Source organism: Vicugna pacos, chromosome 17 (assembly GCF_048564905.1).
Source record: "Vicugna pacos chromosome 17, VicPac4, whole genome shotgun sequence".
NCBI classification, from domain to species: domain Eukaryota; kingdom Metazoa; phylum Chordata; class Mammalia; order Artiodactyla; family Camelidae; genus Vicugna; species Vicugna pacos.
In genome coordinates, this window is record NC_133003.1 from 37,254,231 (window position 1) to 37,275,261 (window position 21,031).

The window sequence follows — 21,031 nt, forward strand, 5'->3', positions numbered from 1 at the left end:
GAATGCAGATTCCAAGTATCTTTCCTAAGTTCTTTCTCTTGCAGAAGCAGCGGGCCACCAAGGTGTCCATCTCCACAGAGAATGGGAAAACACTCTGACACGAGTATTCTTCTGACCACCTGGGACTTTTGCTCCCCAACTGAGCCTATTTCTTTGTTTTCTTTGTTTGCTGTGTCTGAGTGATAGCATCAAAGACGGCGAATTGGGCAAGAATGACTCAAGTATGCCGTGTTCTGAACAGCGCTGAGTTCCTGACAGGCGTCCAGTGAGGGCCGCATGAAAACGCCTCATCCTAGTTTTCGTTCAGTCCTGTGGGTAATTTTAGACACTCACTGCAGCCACCTGCCTAAGGAGATTTCTATCAGGCCCTAATCCACATTCCAAGCAGGGAGATACGTATTTATTGCTTATAATGACCCTGCAACCTCAGAGTCCTGCTTTATAATGCACGCTGCAGACAGCAGTGTAATTTAAGTGTATTTCACTTACTCCAAATGGTGATGCAGACCTTCTGAGAGTCTCATAGGTTCCCTTTTATTTCTGGGACGGGTGCACTCTTGGAGAATTCCCCAAAGGGAAGCATTATATTCTACGATGTGCTCTCCTGCCAACACAGCTCTTCCTCACTTCTGAATTTCCCGGCGTTGCCAGGAGAACCAGAGGGCCCCCACCCCCACCCCAGGTAAGCCTGCAGAAACCTGCCCTGTTGCTGATCTCCCAGAGTGTGACTCTTCCTCAGTTCTCCAGGGAAGGGCTGGAGGCCCAGGATGGATAAGGGCCCTGCTGTGACCTGTCCTCAAGGGGAGGGCGTCTTCTGCCCCGAAGGCAATGTGAAGTGTTAAAATCACATGGTGAATCCCAAGCGCTTGCTTCAAAACTTCAAAACAGCCTGCCCCCCACCCCTCCGAGAGGAAAGTGGGGACATGTGCTCTGAGACGGAGACAGCAAGAGGCAGGAGAGGTTAGTCTGAAGGGAGGGGAGGCTGGGCCTGGTGAGTGATGGAGACCATCGATGAAATCTCCCACCCAGTGCAAAAGGGAGTGGGTCAGACCCAAGCCCAGTCTCCAGACTTCCATATTCAAAGGCCGTATGCCATACTATGGATTTTTTAACCCACCGAACATGTGGTTGAGGTAGTCTCTTATTTATGTCATAAAAAAAAGTTAGTATTTCCTGAGGGTCTTCATTACATGTTAACATGCATGATCCTCCAACAGCCCCCTGTACCACCACCAGATCCTACTCCACTTTACAGGTGAGGAAACAGGCCCACAGAGGGTGCCAAAGGCCACACAGCTAACACACGGGAGAGTTAGGAATAGAACCCAAGAGTGATGTTAAACGCTGGTTCTCAGTGGGTGGAGTGAGGTTCATTTGGCCATGGTGGAGACATTTTTTTAAAAAACTGAAGTAGAGTTGATTTACAATATTATGTTAAGGGGAAGGTATGGCGCAGTGGTATAGCGCCTGCCTAGCATGCATGGGTTCAATCCCTAGCACCTCCGTTAAAAAATAAATAAACCCAATTAGCTCCCCTCAAAAAGAAAAGATTTAAAAAAACCCTGAGATATAATGTTATGTTAGTTTCAAGTGTAAAACGAAGTGATTCAGTTCTACATACACATGTTCTTTTTCAGATTCATTTCTATTATAGGTTATCACAAGGTATTGAGTATAGTTCCCTGTGCTATACAGTAGATCCTTGTTGTTTATTTTCTATATAATGGTGTGTATCTGTTAATCCAAACTCCTAATTTACCCCTCCCCTACCCCTTCCCCTTTGGTAACCATAAGATTGTTTTCTGTCTGTAAGTCTGTTTCTATTTTGTAAATAAGTTCATTTGGGTCAATTTTTTGGATTCCACAAATAAGTGATATCATTTAACATGTGTCTTTCTCTGTGTGACTTACTTCACTTAGTATGATCATCCCTAGGTCCATCCATGTTGCTGCAAATGGCATTATTTCATTCTTTTTTATGGCTGAGTAATATTCCATTGTAGATATATACCTATATCTTGAAGGCATGTTTTGCTTGTCCTGACTTGGAGAGTGTTACTGGCATCTCATGGTTGGAGGCCAGGGATGCTGCAAACATCCTACAGCACAGCCGGGCTCCCTACACCGAGGAGTCACCTGCCCTCAAATGTCAGTAGCCCTGCTATGGAGAAACCCTGCACTAAAGGCCCCCTTTGAACTTCTGTACCCTACAGCCCTTTTCACCCTTCACAATTCTAATACCTTCCTTCTGCCCTTCTGCTGGCACTCTGAGGACAGATTACAGAGAAGACTGAGCAGATTGCCACAGATGCTATCTGATATTTGATTGGGGCGCACATTGAGAAATATATCCTGCAAGAAGCTGGAATCAGGATGGAGTCTGAGTTTTGAAGGATCCTGTCTCTTTCTGCAATTCTCTTACGAATTAGGACGGTGGATCCTCAAAGGCTTTATGAATTAGGATGGTGGATCCTTCCAGGCTGCTCACCACTGCCTGGAAGTTCAAGAATGGCTATTTCGGAGGTCACGGTCAATGTTCAGGTAATTGACAGGTGACTTCCCCGGGTTCTGGGACGTTGCATGTTCAGATGGGAGTGTGGTGGGTGGACAAAGAGCTCTGACTGGCTCACACATCCGCCTCAAAGAGACTCTGCTGGGCCCAAAGGAGGAGGAATCTGTCATTTCTCTGCGCTTTTTAATCACATTCCTCTGGGAAGAGAGAAACTTTCCTGGCCTCTCCTTGCTGTAAGTCACTCACTCCTTGACAGCTGTAAAACAACTCCTGGCTCTCCAGTCACAAATACTTCATCTTTTTTCCCTTTTACACTCCTCATATTTGCATTAAAAAAATTGCTTCAGTAATATGTTCGTTGTAGGGGAAAAAATACAGATAAGCAAAAATCATTCCTACAATCATTCTACCCAGAGATTAATTCCTGTTAACACTTTAAACTTTTTTCCTATCCTTAACTTTTGCTTACATGCAGTCACATGGCCTGTTTCTTCCCCCCAGGGGTATACTGGGAGCCTCTTTCCAGATCAATAAATCTGTTTCTTCACCAGAGCATTTACCTGCCGTGCTGTATTTCACATATTTGTCTTTCTTTAAAAAAAAACAACAGGTGGAATGAAGTGCACTTATGAGTTGTAGTCACGATATGTCCTTGAGTTAAACTCTTTCTAAAGGGCGAATGTTCCAGAACCAGATGAGGGGTTGCTGACAGACTGAAAAAATGTCTTTCAAAGACTCGGCGTCTGCAGCAACTTTGACAGAAAGGCAGCCATCTTTCCCCACATCTCCTGCTAGAACTCTCCACTGACTCTCTCAGTCCCAACTTCACAGACAATGCTTAGGAGGACCTCTAAGTGGCCACTTACAGTCTTAGCACACACCAAAGGTGACTTGGAAAGAGAACGAGGTAAAGAGGGGAAGAGGAGAGGGAAGACCAGAAGGAGGGGGGAAAAAAAGGAAGAGGTAGTCAGAAGAGTAAGGGAGGTAAAAGACCCAAGATCCTGGCTTTCCCTGGAGCTAGGTGGTACCAGCCTGAGCCACCCTCCCCTGAGGGGATGGGAGCTTTTCTCCAATGAGGTCAGGCCAAGTCCCTGCTCTCCGATTTAAATGCCTTGCTCACTATCAAGCTTTTCAAATGCTTTACATCTGGGCTGCATTACCAAAGAGGCCCCTGTGTTTGCGGAAGATAATTTACAGGAGCAGATAACAACCCCAGGGCCTGGAGGAGACCCCCCCCCCCTGCAGCCTGGGGGCGTTTGGACTCACAGGAAAATAGAGGATGGGTTAAATGAATTACGGGGCATAAATAAGTTATGGGGAGTCCATACACACATGTGTCACACACATATTTAGCAAAAATCACTGAGATTTTATAACTGAAACAAAGATTTAATCCTGGAGCTCACAAAGGGAGAACCAAGTGCCTTCACCTTAAATGTTTTCTTTCCTCCATGCAGAATCCGCATGTGTTTCTGAGCTGCTCCCTGCATCCTGGGGGGTACCGACCAGGAGAAAGTCTTCCCTCCGCGAATCCGTAGGACCCCAGTGGTTAAACTCAGGAATCACAGACACAAAACATGTCAAATATGTAGCCTAGTGCCTGCCACAGGGTTAATGTGACATTTCAACAGAGACGAAACTCCTTGAGAGCAAAACTGTATGGTATTTTTCATTTTCGCAAATGCTACAATTAAAAAAAAAAAAGATATTTTCTTATATTTGCATAACACCCTGCAAAGTCATTTTGTAGCCCTTGATCTCTTTTTAATTCACAACCAACTTGGGGAAGATCACATTCGTCACCTCCAGTGCTCTGTTTCGGAATCTGTGCCAAGGAATATGGAGGATTTGGGGGTTTGGTGAGTAGTTTAGAAAATGCCCTACGATGATGCAGGTATGTACCCCCTCTCCCTCTGGGGAAGCTCTGAAATGCAATGTACTTTTCCATCTTATCTCTTTCATTAAAGTGATCCATTGTTCACTGTAAAAATGCCGTTACGTACTGGGCCCATCTCCAGTGCCGGCATTTGGACGTTTCTAATTGTCAGCCATGAAAATAACAGTGATGCACGTCCAAATAATGCGTTAGCTCTGTGGAGAATCCTTTCTCCTCATGCGCTAACTACTCAGCAAGTGCACACCTCAGGGTCCACAAGCAAACGACTCCACCCACGTTCCAGGGATGCAGCAATATTTGCTGATGGGAAAGGCAGTGACTCCAGTATCAAAAAAAGACCGTATTTTTAGAGATTTCTACGGTGACCCAATGTCCAAACAGAATCAAATTCTATCTTTGGTTTATTCTTCAAGGACTCCAAGTGTAGTCCCCCCAGCAACCTGGAGGGTTGTTGGTGGTGTCTGTTAGGATGTAAACATCCCCAGCAGTTCTGTTTTCTCAAAAGAGGAGGCTACAGGCTCTCTGAGAGGCAACTGACTTCACTGGAGTGGCTAAAATCCCATTTGTGAGCCCTCCGAGGAACAATGTTCCACTCAGTGACCTCGGGCAGTTCACTTAATTCCGTGGCGTGTGCTTCTGCTTTATCATTTCTTTAATTAAATCTGAGTAACAACAAGTCTTTAATTGGAATAATCACGAAGACTATTATGATCTCACTACAGTGTTGGGAGGAAGAATTAAGGGAATAATTAAAAACTTGATAAGGGTTTTGAAACACGCCAGTAGTTAAGGGAAAGTAATGCCAAGTGACTATGGGAGATAAGTGCTGAAACTCACAAACAAGCGGCAGGCTACCCCGGAATCCCAGGAACCTACTCTGAAGAGACAGGGCTGCCTTATGGAGGGAAGACCGAGTTTTCTCCCCTGCCATCTTGAGACCAAAAATAGATCAGATATTAGCGGTCAAAGAACTAGCACACAAATCTGGTTACTAAGTAAATGGAACTTACTAAACTCTCCGAAGACAATGCTTCCACTGAGTAGTTAGGCGACATAAACACCACACGTGTGCACACAGATGAAAGTGCAAGGAGTTATCTGCAGCCTAAATTTGAATAAAATCATTGGAAACAGCCTAAATGCTTAAGAGGAGGCGGGATAGCTGAATTATGAAAGTGCAAAGAAATACAGTAGATTTTTATATGCCCAAGGAAAGACTTCCAGGTTTAAGGAAAAAAAAAAAAAAGTAAGTCACCAAACAACTTACCAGCCTTATTTTTCTCTAAGAAGGGGAGGGAACTGGGGGGGGAGGGGAAGGGAACTGGGGGGAGGGGAGGGAACTGGGGGAGGGGGAGGGGAGGGAACTGGGGGAGGGGGAGGGGAGGGAAGAAGCCTGGTGGAGAGTAATTCTTACTTTTCACTCTACACCTTCATAAAGTTTGAAATGTTTATAATATAATGCTTGGTGAAAAAAATACTGATTTATGTTGAACCATTATCCTCACAAAATGTGAGATTAAAATTTTTCTATTCTCTGACCCCTGCTGAATTACTAACATGCATTTTTTTTTTCCTTTGCTTGCTGGTTTGTGTTTATCTCTTTCTCCATTTCCATGGACACAAGCACTTATATCACACTCTTTCCAGGAAACTCCTATGTTTTTCTTTAGGATTTCTGTGCACTTTTCCATACCAGCTAGGCTCCTGGACAAATCACCATTATGCTACTGACTTCCTGGGTTTTAAAAATACGACTGCTGGTGGGAAGAAAAAAAAAGACGAAACCAGATCTCAGAGCAAAAAGCAAAAAACAAATTGGGGGCAAAATTATTTACTGAGTAAGGAGCAGCTTCCATCCGCCATCACCATCAATTCATAGTGAAATAAGAGCCTTAAAACCAAAAGAGCAGGATATCAGGGCCTCTTATTACCACACTTTTGGATTTCGTGGAGCATAATGAAGTTTAAAAAAAAGTGTTTGTGGAAATTGACATGATTTTGTCATGTAACCACAGTACAACACCCCCCTCACCAAAGAATTAGACAAGAAGCCCCTACCATATGGCATAAAACAAAGGTATTTCAACATCCCCCAAATAACACAGGCTCAGAATATAAGTCTTTAGGTTGATCTAGCATTATGAAAACATCTTTAGATTTATGGGAAACCTGCTACCTAAGCTTATTTTATCACATTTGGCTTCAGACCAGGAAAACAAAATTTATCATGAAAATATATCAAATTCGGAACAGTGGGGAGAGGGGCTAGTGCACAGGAAGGGGCTTTCAGCAAAATCGGTAATGTTTTATTTCTTAAGCTAGGGACAGGAACACGGGTGTTACTCCTTGTAACATTTTATCATCTTAGCCTGTGAATAATTAATGTGAAAAAAAAATTTCCATCCTTGGCTAGCTTGATTTAGTTGAATGTATCCATTTCAGGAGAATTAAGTGGGGCCCATATGTATGGTTAATTGACTTGCCCAAGCAGAGCTCAGAGAACAAATCAGGGATTCCTTCTCATCAGTCTCTCTGCAAGAGAGTGAAATCCAGATTTCTGTACTGTTAAGATAATTCTTACCCTGAGCATTTGTTTGCACTTTATCATGTATTCAAATTAAGGCGTGAAGTTGCATAAAATTCAATTCTTTCCATAGTCTCTAGAAAAATATGCCTATATAAAACATAATGGCACATGTTTGCTATATTTCAAATTATAAAAATCTAGAAGTATGCTGTGTCAGAAACAGGCTTATGTATTAAAATGTATTATTTATGTTTTTCAGCTTTAAATGGATTCAAGGGACTTTGAGAAATAAAGGCAGGTGATTCATCTTCCAAGAAAACAGATCTACACAGTGTCTATGGTAACTTACTTGGTCTTTAGACTAAGAGAGTAGAGAATCTCTTTCACATCATAATTTTTCGATAGGTCCCTATAAAAATTTTTTTTTCTATCTCTGATCATCAGGAATTTTTTTTTTCCTAACCAAAAAACAGGGCGGGGGGAGGGGGAAGATGGGGGATGATGGATGTTTCTGAACACATACCTCACAGAAAAGTGCAAAATGGTTGGGCCTGGTTTCTTGGGCAAGTCATGGTCAAGAACTCGGTGGTCTAGCTGTAGCCAGTTCTGCTGACCTCTGTAAGAGTAAAACAAAGAAGAAAGATTACACAGAAAGTCAGAGACAGCTTCAACAGCACACTGTGCTACTAAGCAATTATCTCACACAGCAACGGTAGGAGTATAACCTGTTACAACCAGTAATGAGGCCACTATAGCCATTTCTATCAAAATTATAAAAGCAACCTGCCTCTGAACCTGCATTGTCATTTCCAGGAGTTAAGATAAACCTGCACATGTGGAAAAATGGCCTATGTGTAAAATCACTCACTGCAGCACTGTTTGTAGCAGCAAAAAGGCTCGAACCAACCTAAACATTCCAACGGGGTACTGTTTAAAAAAACGAATTTAAAAAGCAGCGCAGGGCAATGCAGCCATACAGAAGATCGAGGGTACCTTTACAAACTTACTGTGAACAATTTTCCAAATACGATGTTAAAGGAAAAAGCAAGACGTGGAACAGTGAGTTATAATACAGTGCTTTTTTTAATTAAAAAAAGCGTAGCCAGACGTATATGCATTTGATATATATAAAAATATCACAGAGAGAATAAATCATGAAATCAATAAGAAAGTGAAAACACTGGTTGCCTTTGGAGGTTAAAAAAAAACTAAGTGACAGTAAATACATTAATCTTTAAATTCTTATTAAATATAAAACCCAAAACTAGTCAAGAAGGGAAACACTTCCGTTTTAATAAAATCAGACAGACACAGAACACAATACTACAGCTTTTATAAAACTGTGGGGTCAAATACTCTCTGGGTGCTGTTTTTGAACATATATTAGGGACTTCCTAATATTTAAGCATGTATTTGCTGATTCACTCAAGAGTTTCCCTAAATTTGTGGGTATAAACATTCTCCTCAAATTCTGGCCTGAGGGATGGAAGCAGTGATGACACTGTGGCCCAGGGCTGTTTGTGATTTTTCCAAGATTATCCAACTAGTTGACCCACTGTAGAGCGTAAGTTCCCAGAGGGCAGACTCCATTTTGCTTGCTTACATAAAACTTAAGAACTTGCTGATAGCAGTGGGGTGTCAAATGATAACAGAACCTATCATGGGTCAGAAGGTGTTTTCCAACTTATTTTGGTCTTTGAGTAAATAGTTTTTCAAAAAGATCAGAAAACTCTAACCTTTATTCACTATAAGCAGATAGGAAATGTGGACAATGATAAGAAGAATAGCTGCTCTTTATTGAGCAACTACTTCGTGCCAACCAAGCTGGTGCTTTTCATATATTAATACTATCTTCTACAACCAGCTTGCAAGGAAAGTGGCAGAGCTGGGATTTGAACCCAGGACTTTGGATACAGGAGAAAATGAGATTAGAGGGTTGAATCAGCTTTTATAATAACTTTTGGCTTGATTTCTGTCACTTACTAGTTTTAACACAGGAAAAAAGTATGCCTTTATTTCTGGAATTATTATTATTATGAGACTTCGGATAACTGTCTTTAGCTTTCCTTGGAGGAATATAATGAAGATAAATAAGCTGATAAAAGTGACATAAGGGAAGGTTCTTTTTTTTTTTTATTTTTTGATTTACAATGTTGTGTTAGTTTTCTGGTGTACAGCATAGTGATTCCATTACACATATACATTTCAGAGATGTTCAAATGTGTCTAAAATACGTAAAATATTATACAACATCATGTCTCAAAGTTTTTCTTTTTTAACAGAAAATGAGACTAATTTGGAATTGTTCTTTTTGCATTTACATAGAAAAGATGTGGCGTCATTTAAAAAACATAATGTATATTTCTATAAACTTGTGTAAACCTATGTCCAAAAGTGACGTAAGTTGTATAATAACATGTAGAGCATAAATCAATTACATTAATCACACAAGATACTCAAACACTATTACACATGGATGAAATTTCGTAGAATTCTTAGCTATACCTCTGGAGAGATACAGAGCAAATTGCAACAATCAAAAGCGACTGGCTTCAACTATATGAAATGTTTTTATAAGAAGATACTAGGTAAAAGTAATAGAAAATTTTTTTTAGAAAAGAAAAGTTAGAAATTAGATTTTTAAAAAAATCCATCCATAATTGCACCAACAGGATCAAGTTAGAAGAACAAAAAAGCGAAAATTATCCTTAACTATCACCGAGCTCTAACCCAGTGTTAATATGCTGTTTTCTCATCTTTCAGACTAAAAAGAAATTTAAAAAAAAAAAAGCACTTATTTTTTATAGCCTTCTTTTCTCCAGTTTTTCCGTCAGCAAATGGGAAGAGATCTAATCAATATGTCAAAAAGAGAGTTGAACCTACACATTCACCTCTATCAGCTGAGCCAGCCAACTTCCAAGCAAAGTGTCCTTTATTTGGCTAGAATTCTATCAGGCAAGGACCCATTAGCTCAGGCCCATTGGGTGGGACGGCGATCAAAAATCACAGTTGTGTTGTGAAACCTATTTGTTATTTCTTAACAAACAAGGCTTATCCAGCAAATCCTTTCAAAACAAGGGAAGGGGGAAAAATTAAGTGGGTTGAAGGGGATGGAAACCATGACAGTGAACGCAAAACCGCTGCCTCCGGAGGATCGTGATCGCCCTCTAGGGGTGAAAGACCCGCCCTGCACGCAGAACACCCGAAGGTACTGACCCGCGTAGGCTCAGCGACACCACCCCTCCCTCTAATGGAACCATGAATTCGTTTTTGTTGGTCACCATCATTACTTTGATTATGTAACTGCACAATTCCATTTATTCCATGTCTCTTGGCCTGTGGAGGAGGATACAGACAGGCTAGTTTCATTGACAAAATGTCCCTTCGGCTTTGCCTGACTCTATTTAGAGAAGTTCACCAAAGGCAAAGAGCTGATGTGGCATCTAGGCTGGAAAATGCAATTTGGGCAGCATCTTGGGAGGGATCCGACTCAGTGGTTTTATGGGGGCAGGGGAAGGGGAGTGCTGAAAGAAAATACTTTCCAAAAATATTTACCAGACAAAGAAAAAGAACTAGGCTTGTGACCAGGACATTCCAAAGAGACACCCTTCGACAGAAGCAATTTTCCAGACCTGTTCCCCAGAAAGGTGGAAAGGGCCAAATCCCACTCCCCCCTCCAAAAGCCCAGCTCATACTTCTTCTGAAAATAAACACAGTGAGAGCCAGGAGACACCTTCCAAACGGCTCATAATTCAAAAATAGACTTGCTGTCACTTGCAGGGGCGTGCACAGAGGACAGTTTGGAGCCAGACTTCTTGGAAAGATTATAACCATTGACCACTGTCGCCAAAAGAGAGCACGCGAGGAGGCGCTTGAGTGAGACATTCTTCTTCCAATAGAATATTTAGAAGGAAGTCCTCCCAAGGCACACGAGGGGGAAGGTGGCCCAGGTCAGGAAAGGAAGTCATTCATATGATGTATCCCTTTCTTTCTGAAGAGAAGGTCCCACAATCTGGATGCTCAATTGATGCCCCATCTGGTTTTGCTCACCTGAGCTGGGCGCCTTCTCAGAAGCCTGATATGTGACCAAGACGCCCTTCCAGCCCACCGTGAACTTTGTAGCCTGGGACACCTGCAACACCACAGTCATTAATCGTGTCACTCCTCTGTATCACATCCTCCAGTGGCCTCGGCGTGCCTTCTCCATCTACTTGGTCCTCAGAGGCCACCTATGAGCTTGTCCCTCTTATATCTTACTCCACCATCAGGCCAGTTACCTCACCAGTGGGCAGAAGTACCAGGTTCATTACCATGTCCGTGCACTGGCCCACAAAGTGACTCTTCCCTGGAATGCCATCTCCTCTCCCCTCTTCCTAAGGTCTAACTGCCTCCCAGTCTCCCTCCTGTGTGGGTTCTCAGCTAAGTCCTTCTCAAACCTCTTTTCAGAATACATCTTACTGCCACGCCTACTAACAAGAGGATGATAGCTCCCCTTTGCTGTGTGCCTGGGCTCTGCAAACTTTCCTGAATCATTGTATAATGCTGTGACCCTATTATATGGACCTTATATAGTACTTGTTATTTCATTACTATTATGATGTCCACTGGACAGATAAGAAAACTTGAGTGTCAGAGATACTAAGTCTCACATCACAGAGCTACCAAGCCTAAGATCACATAGCTACCAAGCTTCTATGATCTCCACCCCTGCCTCCTTCTCAACCCTTGTACCACTTTTCCTCTTACTCGCTATATTCCAGTCATACTGACTTTTCCCCCTCCTTTCCCCAAAATAAAAAATAAAGACCCAAAAATCAAGCTGGTTCTCACCTCAGAGTTTCTGCACTGGCTTTCATGGGGAATGCCTCCCCAGACTTCCACAGAACTGGTTCTTGCTTTTTATCATATCTTACCTTTTAGAAGCTTTCCTGGTCTACCCTAAGACTGGCCCCTAGCTTTTCTTTCTTTTTTCCCCTCTTGTTTTATGGGTTTATTTATTTACATTTGGAGGAGGGACTGGGGATTGAACCCAGGACCTCAGGCATGCTAAGCATGTGCTCTACCATTTGAGCTATACCCTCCCCCCTCCCCAGCTTTTCTTGATCACGCCTTCTCATTTCCTGTTCTTCGAAGCACTGTCACTTCTGGTATTTTCTCATTTATCTATTTATTTTCCGGTCCTGCTGGACCATATCACTGCAATATAAGCTCCAGGAGAACAAGAACTGGGTCTGTGTTGTTCACAGCTGAACCCCTGGAACCTAGAACAATGCCTGGTATTTAGTGGCACTCCAGAAGTATTTGTTGAATGGATAGATTACTTTAATATTCATGATTTTAGCTTTTACTACTGTAGTGACCTCTTCCCAAAGTAGTGTTTGTATCCTTTTTTTTGGGGGGGGGTGTTAGGTTTACTTATTTCTTTATTTTCAGAAGAGATACCGGGGATTGAACCCATGACCTCGTGCATGCTAAGCATGCACCCTGCCACTGAGCTATACCCTTCCCCCATGTTTGTATTCTTATGGTTTTTACCATATAACTTAGCTATCATGTATTTATGGTTTTAAGTCTTATGCTGTTTGCCATGATTTCATTCACATTCAGATCCAACCTGTATGTGTGTGTTTAATCACTGATTCACATGTACTAGTCCTGTCTTTCCTGTGAGATTCTGTGCTTCATGGACAGCTGCATTTCCCATTTCCTCCAGCAGAGGGCTGACCGTACACCGTCTCGGATGGCTGTTGAGTGAACAGCTAATTTTGTGATACAGAATGAGGTGGGTGATGTTAAGTGCACTTTTTTCCTGCTTTTGTCCCGCTCCCTTCGGGAAACATCCTGAGTCTGAAATCAAAGTTTTCAGGTTCTTCTGTGTCTCCTAACAATTCAGCTGTTCTGTATTTTGCCCAAGCCCTGAACACATGGGCATTTCCAGGAGGTCTGAGGCTCGCAGCACACCCAGGCTGGAAATACTCAGAAGACACAAAGCGTTAAAAACAAATTAACCTCTTCTGGAGATTATTTCCTGCCTGGTAAACCTGAAGAACCTAAAAGCATTTAAATTGGGAGAGTGACGGAAAGTATGCTGTGGGTGGTCAGCCACTATAATTTGTTTCTGGAACACATTTTCTTGAATGTTAATAGTTGAAGAGCTGTTTGGAAATTATAAAAGGGAAGAACTCTTCTGATATAACAACCTGCATATATAATGAAGGCAAGTCAGGCTGCCATAAAATATGCACATACACACATACGCAGAAAAGAGGTGGTAACAAGACCAAACACATTTGCTTGCATGGAGTTTTAAATTCTTATGAATTCATGCTCGAGGTCCTGGTTTCAATCCCCAGTACCTCTATTAAATAAATAAATAAAATTAAAATAAATAAATGAAAACCTCATTACCCTTCCCCTGCAAAAAAAAAAAAAAAAAAAGAATTAGCTTTGGGGGGGGGTAGAGTACATGCTTAGCTTGCTTGAGATCCTGGTTTCAATCCCCAGTACCTCCATTATAAACAAATAAACAAACAACAAACAAACCTAATTACCTCCCTCTCCTCCAAAAACAAAACAAAACAAAACAAAACCAAAACCAAAAAATTCTTATGAATTCATTGTTATATACCAGTCTCATTTCAGAGAGGACTTAAATTGTTGACAAATACATACAACATCCAAGTTAGCATAAAAAAAAGTAAGTAAAAGAAAAAAATGATAGTAAGGGGGTAACATAAAATGAACTTAGGTGGAAGTTAAAAAGTTCACTGAAGTTCATTCAGCATTAAACTATATACATATTTGGCGAATGGGCCACAAAATTGCCTTTAAACTTTGTTGCCACCAAATCCAAACAGTAATTCAGTTTCAAGATACGAGTGGATGACACTCTAGTATTTCCATCACTGATGCATAAGCTAAATAAGTAAGCACAAGTGGATTCAAAGAAATGTAAAAAGGGACTGTCACCCATTGCAACAAATTTCTAAAGCACTTAGGACAATATTTGAGTTCTTAGAATGGTCAGTGTTCCTTTTCTTCTCCTTTTACAACAATCCTAAGAGAAAAATCTTATAGTCAAAAATCTTTAGCTAAGCAGGGCATATTCTAATTCTTGGAGCCTTTCCCCCGTTTTGCCAGTTGTAAATGATGCACACAGGTAGTTCAGACAAATGGTAAAGAAATGAAAATCACAGTCAGTTACACCGTGTCAATTTCCAGTGAAAAGCACAACGCCCCAGTCATGCATATACAGACATACATGCGTTTTCATATTCTTTCTCATTAAAGGCTATTACAAGATATTGAATATAGTTCCCTGTGCTGTACAGAAGAAACTTTTTAAAAAATCTATTTTTATATGTAGTAGCTAACATTTGTAAATCTCAAACTCCCTAATTTATCCCTTCCCACCCCCTTTCCCCGGTAACCATAAGATTGTTTACTATGTCTGCGAGCCTATTTCTGTTTCATAGATGAGTATTTCAGTTAAAAAAAGTAAAATAAAAGTCATTCAAAAGTTAAAAAAAAAAAGAAAACTATCAAAACGCTTACGTGTCATCTGTAAACGTGATTCCAAAGTACTCCTTTTCTTTTAGGTTGAAATGCGAAGCCACGAGGTCCAGCAACTCTCTTGACAAAAGTTTGGGCTGTCAAGATAAAAATCCAATTAGAGACAATTTGGCTGCCGCTCTCTCTCACTGCCACCACCTTCCTGTGTCTCAAACGGTTTGAAGCAGCCTCTGTTTGTTTTTAAATCCCCATGCCCTTTTCTGCTTAGATTAATCTACTGTAGATCAGCCTCTAAGGGTTTGAGGAGGGGAGGAAATAGGAATAGGGACATAAATGTGACCATGATTTTCCTATATCTGCAGTTCAGTCCAGTACCTCATTTTTCCCTCTAAGGTGAAAGTGTGTTTACTAATGCTTCGGTGTTTTGGGGAAAAATGCTCTTTTATAGGTAGTATGGTAGAAGTGATCAAGACAAAGAATATTAAACACTGCCTAGATTATCTGAGTAACTCTGCTTAGTGGTGGCCAATTGAAGAGGCTCAAGACCCAAGTCTTGAGAGAACTAACAACAACAACACAATCATAATAGTTACCATTTTTTTGTGCTGGACTCTTTGTACCCCTTATTTCACTTAATCCTTACAATGAGCCTGTGAAGTAGGGGTTCTTATTTCCATTTTATAGATGAGTCAACAAAGGCCAAGAGAAGTCCAGCACCTTGCTTGATGTCAGTTAGTAAAGACAGGATTTGAACTCAAGTTTTGATTCCAAAGACTAAGCTTTTCATCTCTCTCTAGGGATGGAGTAATTGTACCCATTGTACAGATCATCACCACCAGTATTAACTGGGCATCTAATCAGAAGAAGAATCTATCTATGGACTTTGGGAAGCACTGGCCCCAGTGGAAAGAAGCATGGTTTGGAGACAGCCAGAATGTCCATACTGACAGTGGAAGCTGGATTTGCAGGGACTGGGGAAGGAAAAGGGGCTATGCATGGGGAGCCTTCTAGATGGACTTTTTTTGAACTTTGAGCCAAACAGTTTAGGGTTCATTATGGTGGTTTGAAGGTTGGATGTTTGCTGTTGAGGAAGAAAGAACGGTCATGATTTAAAAAAAAAAAAAAAAGAAGAAGAAGAAGAAAGAGAAAAGAAAAAAGAAAAGAAAAGAAACAGACATATCTAAACTAAAAGGTCTGCTCTGTTGAAACTATTGCTGACTGCACTATTTTCGTTGTAATTGAGTCCTACACACAGTAGACAAGGGATGAGCCTCAGAAAGGGGAAGCATTTAGGTTTGGGCAAAGGAGAGAATTCTCGTCACAGCTGCAGGTGTGGCTGTCACCAGGCACCTCCACAACTTGTTATGACTCTGGGTCCACAGTGTTAGGTGAATGAAGAGAGAGGCATGAATAATTAAGATACCATGACTCATAAAGTCCCATCTGTTTTACAGAGATTTCATTCACATACCTAATCTAGCTTGGTTTTAGCCATAATTCTATGAGGAAGGTTAGGCAATCTTAATCCCAGTTCACAGCTGTTTAAACTGGGTATTTCACTTGGACTATCGCAGGTAAAGTGGCAGAATGCAGAGTCTCAGCTATCAGGGAAGCATTACGGCCTCCAGTTTACCAACAAGAGGTGATTCAGAGAAGTAAAGTGACTTTCCCAGGGTCACACAGCCACTGAGTGTCAAAGCTGAGATCAGAACTCAAACATCTCTGAATCCTGGCACCAGGCTGTCGTTACTCTTAAATACAGATCAGGTTTCCTGGCTTTGAAGCTCCCTGTATCCCCTGCAGACAATCCTGCATCACTGGCTTTGAGGCACAGATAAGCGAGCAGAGTGAACACAGGCCATAAGGCCCATGGAGGGAACCAGGATGGGTTGTCCCTGAGTGGCAACACCTACCTGAACCAGCAGCTCCAATCTCCTGTCATCCAGCAGGTGCACCTGGCAGTGCCTGCCTTCTGTCATCTGTGGGGACAAGACAGCAAGAGTGGTATCAGGCTGGGGCTGGCGGGCAAACCCTTGAACTTGATTTACCGTTTCTTTTGCACGTGATGCACTCAGCCTAAAACTGGCATCAGTTGAGTTAATTAACCAACAGGTCATACACAGATTTATTATAGGGCATCAGCGCCTGGATTTATTCTTAGATTTTTTAGCTCTTGGATTTAAAAGAAAAAAGAATGAAAAGCCAAGACCAGTCACTATGTTGAAAAAATAATATCGATACAAGCGTGTCACAAAATTATGTGATGAAAAGTAGGTTTCTTTCCCAGAGGAAACTACTGTATTTTCCCCTTGAATCACTATTTTGTTTTTCAAATGAAAATGGTTTTATTTGTTGGTATGGTTTAATAAATACAATACGTGCCTAACTACAGGAAGAAAAACAAATGATACTAAAGTTAAAATGGAAAGTCCCCATTTTTGCAACTCTGGCTCGCCCTTTGTGGTGATCACTAACTAACTAACAGGTAAGAACAGTGAAGACACGTAGGTAAGAACAGTCTGAGGTACAGATTTCTAATTATATTTAATTTTTAGCACTTACAATTGCAATACTGGGAACTTAGCCCTTGTAAAACATTTAAACAATATATAGAGAGCAAAGATCCCCTTGGATTAATTTATGCCTCAAATCATCCTCCCTGCAGAAATGATCACCGTCAGTTTGAGAAGCCTCACTGACCATCTTTATATGGGTTTTCAGAAATATACACGCACATGTTTAAAAAATCTATTCCCATGTTAAATGTTTTACTTTAATATTATTATGTTGGACATATTGTTCTGAAATGAAGCAAGTACTCCTAATATTCTTGTGTGTGACTGTGGTGTGTGTGTGTATATGTATATTTGTGTGTGCTTTTTTCAGTTCAGTTGGGACTACACTCTACTCACTGTTTTGCCCTTACTTTTTGTGTGTGTGTATGTGTGTGGGGGGGAGGTAATTAGATTTGTTTGTTTGTTTGTTTTAATGGAGGTGCTGGGGATTGAACCCAGGACCTTGTGCATGCTAAGCATGCGCTCTACCACTGAGCTGTACCCTCCTCCCCTGCCCTTACTTCTTTAATTCAGTATTTCTTGGAAATCTTCCCAATGTCAACACATATAGGTCAACTTCATTCTTCAATAGTTCTATAGTATCAAGTCATCGTGCTGACATATGATAATTTAATGACTCTCCTGCTGAGAAGCATTTAGGTTGTTTCCAGCCTTTTGCTGTCATAAGCAATGTCACAGTGATTTCTGCATCTCCAGTTTTGCCCATGGGTGTGGAAGTGCTGAGTCACTGCTAAAAAGCATGGCCAGTACTTTGTCTCTCAGCTGTTGCACAAAACTGTGAGACCTGGACACGCAGATATATATCAACCCAATTTACAAAGAAAATTACTGAGCGCGAAGTATACATTTAGCATTGCTCAGGAAGTTTCATAGTATTATTATCTCTGAGCTGTTTAGTTACCTTCTGGGATTGGTGTCATTATCTCCAATTCAGAAGAGAAAATTCGGGCTCAGAGTGGGATAAGCAACCTGTTTTTAATGTGAAAAATACTAATTACAATATTGCACTTACATTTTTTTAATGTATTAATTTTTTGGGGGGGAGGAGGTAATTTCATTTATTTATTTTTTAGAAGAGGTACTGGGGATTGAACACAGGACCTCGTGCATGCTAAGCATGCCCTCTACCACTGAGCTACACCCTCCCCCCTGCACTTACATTTTTGACTGAGCTCTGCTCTAAAAGTCTAAAAGCTACCTCAGTTAGTGAGATCATGGTATTATGGAGATATGGCCCATAGGAACCTCCAAAGTGGTTCTAAGAGGTAAGTGGGCAAGCTTTACATGGCTGGCCTTTGGTGATGTCCTTAACTCTGCAAAGTCAAGTCACATACACATCTCTAGTGGCAAAAGGAAGGAGAACAAAATCTTTATTTCTTTCAGGCACTAATATGGGCACTCTATGGAAATCATCTCATTAAAAGCTCCACAAAGCTCTGCAATATGGCAACATCCCCATTTTACAGACAAGAAGACCAAGGCACGGAGTTTAAGGTAATTTATTCAAAGCTACCTGGGCAAGAAAAAACCAAGTTAAGATTTGAATTAATGTCTAACTGGAAAAAAAAAGTCCTTTTTTTCTACTCTTCTGTACTACGGGAGGAACTCAATCAATGTGTCGGTTTAAATCATTTTACCTCTTTTGTAAAACCCACCCAAGCAAACCCCCAGGTACACACTCTACAGAACAGTATAATAAAATCATATTCAAAAGATCAATGGAAACGATATGACTCCATTAAGGAATATGTCAAAATTCATAAAATAGTTCAAGGTACTCTGTTGTTGCATAATCCAACTGAATTCATTCCCTGATTGGGAAAAAAATTTTTTTCTCCTTTCTGTTTTTCTCCAGGTCTCCCTTAATCTAGTCAATTACTTTTGTCCACACACAAGTTTATCCTGGAAAATTTAATAGTAAATTTTGGGGGGGGGTTGTCCGTCTCATGACAAACACAGGCAATGAAGCCCATATTTGCACAACATAGTCCTGCCCCTCTGGCCTCAGTTGACTGGACCAGGGAAAAGACCCCTGACTCAGGCTGGGCCAATCAGAACCTCAGACCAGGGAATCTGGAAATAAGTCTGAGTGGATGAAAATATGGTGGTTGTGGGGCAGCCATGGTCTGCTGTGTGTGGAGGAAAAGGAGAACCATCCGCAGAGAGAATGAAGGAGACAGGTAGCTAGATGGAGGCAAGAAAGGAAAAAAAGCTTGCGTCAGGGTTCTTCACGTCTTTCCAGCCACTTCTAGCCCCTTCCATGGGTCTGGGTGAATCCTAGTCTTTAAGTTCCATGGAACATCCCTGTATTCCTTCAATAAATCCCCTGTCTCTCTCTCTCTCAAGCTAACTTGAGTGGAGTCTGCTTATTGCCACCACAAGCATCTTCATGAGCTAGCACAGATACCTAAACCAAGGCCAAAGATTCCAGAGGGTGGACTGCCCAGGTGATGTTATTAATACGGTAAAGTCATCCACTCAGAATCACTGATGCTCCCACCAACGACAGTGCAACAGCCGAGAGAGAGGCTGACATCTGGGGGGCAGGTGGAGGGACTCAACAAACAGCCCACTGTGTGACGTAATGACACACACACAAGCTGGAGAAGGCAGTGCAGGGGAATGGGGTGGGGTGGGGGGAACTGTGCCACAGGTTTACGTCCACGCTGACACATCCACGTTCACTGTTCACCAAGCCCTTACCTACATGGGATGATGGCTCTTTGGGAGGGCAGAGGGCTGATTTGATTGTCGATAACAATAGAAAATCCCGCTCTTGTCGATTAAACCAAAGGTTGAAAGGTGGTGGATGTATTTTGTTGGTTAAAACAATGCTCATGAATAAATTCCAGTTGATGAAATTAGAAATCAGGAGATGCTACTTAATAAATATTTAGATGATAAGATCCAGAAACACTGGGCTGGATTTCCTTCACGGCCACACATGGCCAGGATAGGGCAGAGCAGGTCCCTCCGTTAGATGTTGTGTGTGGTCTCCGGCTCACAAATATTTATTATCTGCCAAGAAGCTCTGTTATGTGAATAAGCCAACCCCTTGTAAGTTCACGTGGTACCAGGGAAGAGACACAACCAGACGTCACTGAGAGCCTGCTGTGCCCCAGGCAAAGTGCTTGACACCTGACCGTGACCCTCATCGACATATAGTATTTGAAAATAAATGACCAAAAGTCAAGGAGTCCTCATTTAGAGCCTCCACTGCAACAGAGTTTCTAACAAAGTTGAGGGGGATAAAACTGGAAATCCAAGCCACGTAGGGACAAAGCATGAACCGATGTGTTTGTGCGTGATGGCAAGAGAAAAACAGGAGAGGCTTCAGAATACAAACACCATTCATGTTCTCTTCTTTAAGATTAAAAAAAAAGTAGTGATACCACCTCTATACAAGCCTCTGAAGGGGGCATCCTAGGTTCAAGTGCCAGGAAACAAGGCGTGAGAATTACTGGGACTCTGTGCTAAGTCACTCTTGGGCTCAAATTGTATCTTATCTCTTACTAGCTGCATCACCTTAAAGAGGTTACTTAATCTTTCCAAGCCTCAGAAGCAACATCCTGACAGCTTTCAGTCTAACGTCTTGGAGAGTGAAATACACCGCTTCTTATGGTCCCCATTTGCTTGAAAATTAACAAGGAAACAGCTAAACTTTTCTGCAATCCACTTATCCTCCCATGTTTTAAAAAAGGTGTGTTTTCTTGCAGCCATTTTTTTTAATTGAAGTATATGTTACAAATAATGTTATATTAATTTCAGGTGCACAACATAGTGATTCAATATTTATGGACATGGTGAGATGATGACCACAGTCTTACCATTTGTCACCATTTGAAATTATCACAATATTACGGATGATATTTCCTATTCTGTGTATGAGAGCCCCATGATGCACTGATTTATTTATTTTTCCTTTTTCTTTTTTTTTTTTTCTAAATTGAAGTAAAAGAAGAAGAAAAGGTTTTTAATGGGAGGAATCTTACTAACCCATCTTAAAG

General features: G+C 41.4%; 1 protein-coding gene across 3 annotated transcripts in view; it reads right to left on the bottom strand.

Annotated features, from left to right (window-relative positions):
• The window catches only part of FRMD4B (FERM domain containing 4B), a 284,737-nt gene that overhangs the window by 100,964 nt on the left and 162,742 nt on the right, over positions 1-21,031 (bottom strand). For all 3 annotated transcript variants that reach the window (XM_072941679.1, XM_072941677.1, XM_072941678.1), the window contains 3 exons: positions 16,362-16,427; positions 14,491-14,585; positions 7,460-7,552 (listed from right to left, as the gene is read on the bottom strand). In XM_072941679.1, the coding sequence (XP_072797780.1) occupies positions 7,460-7,552; positions 14,491-14,585; positions 16,362-16,427 (254 nt within the window). The remainder of the gene's footprint in view (positions 1-7,459; positions 7,553-14,490; positions 14,586-16,361; positions 16,428-21,031) is intronic.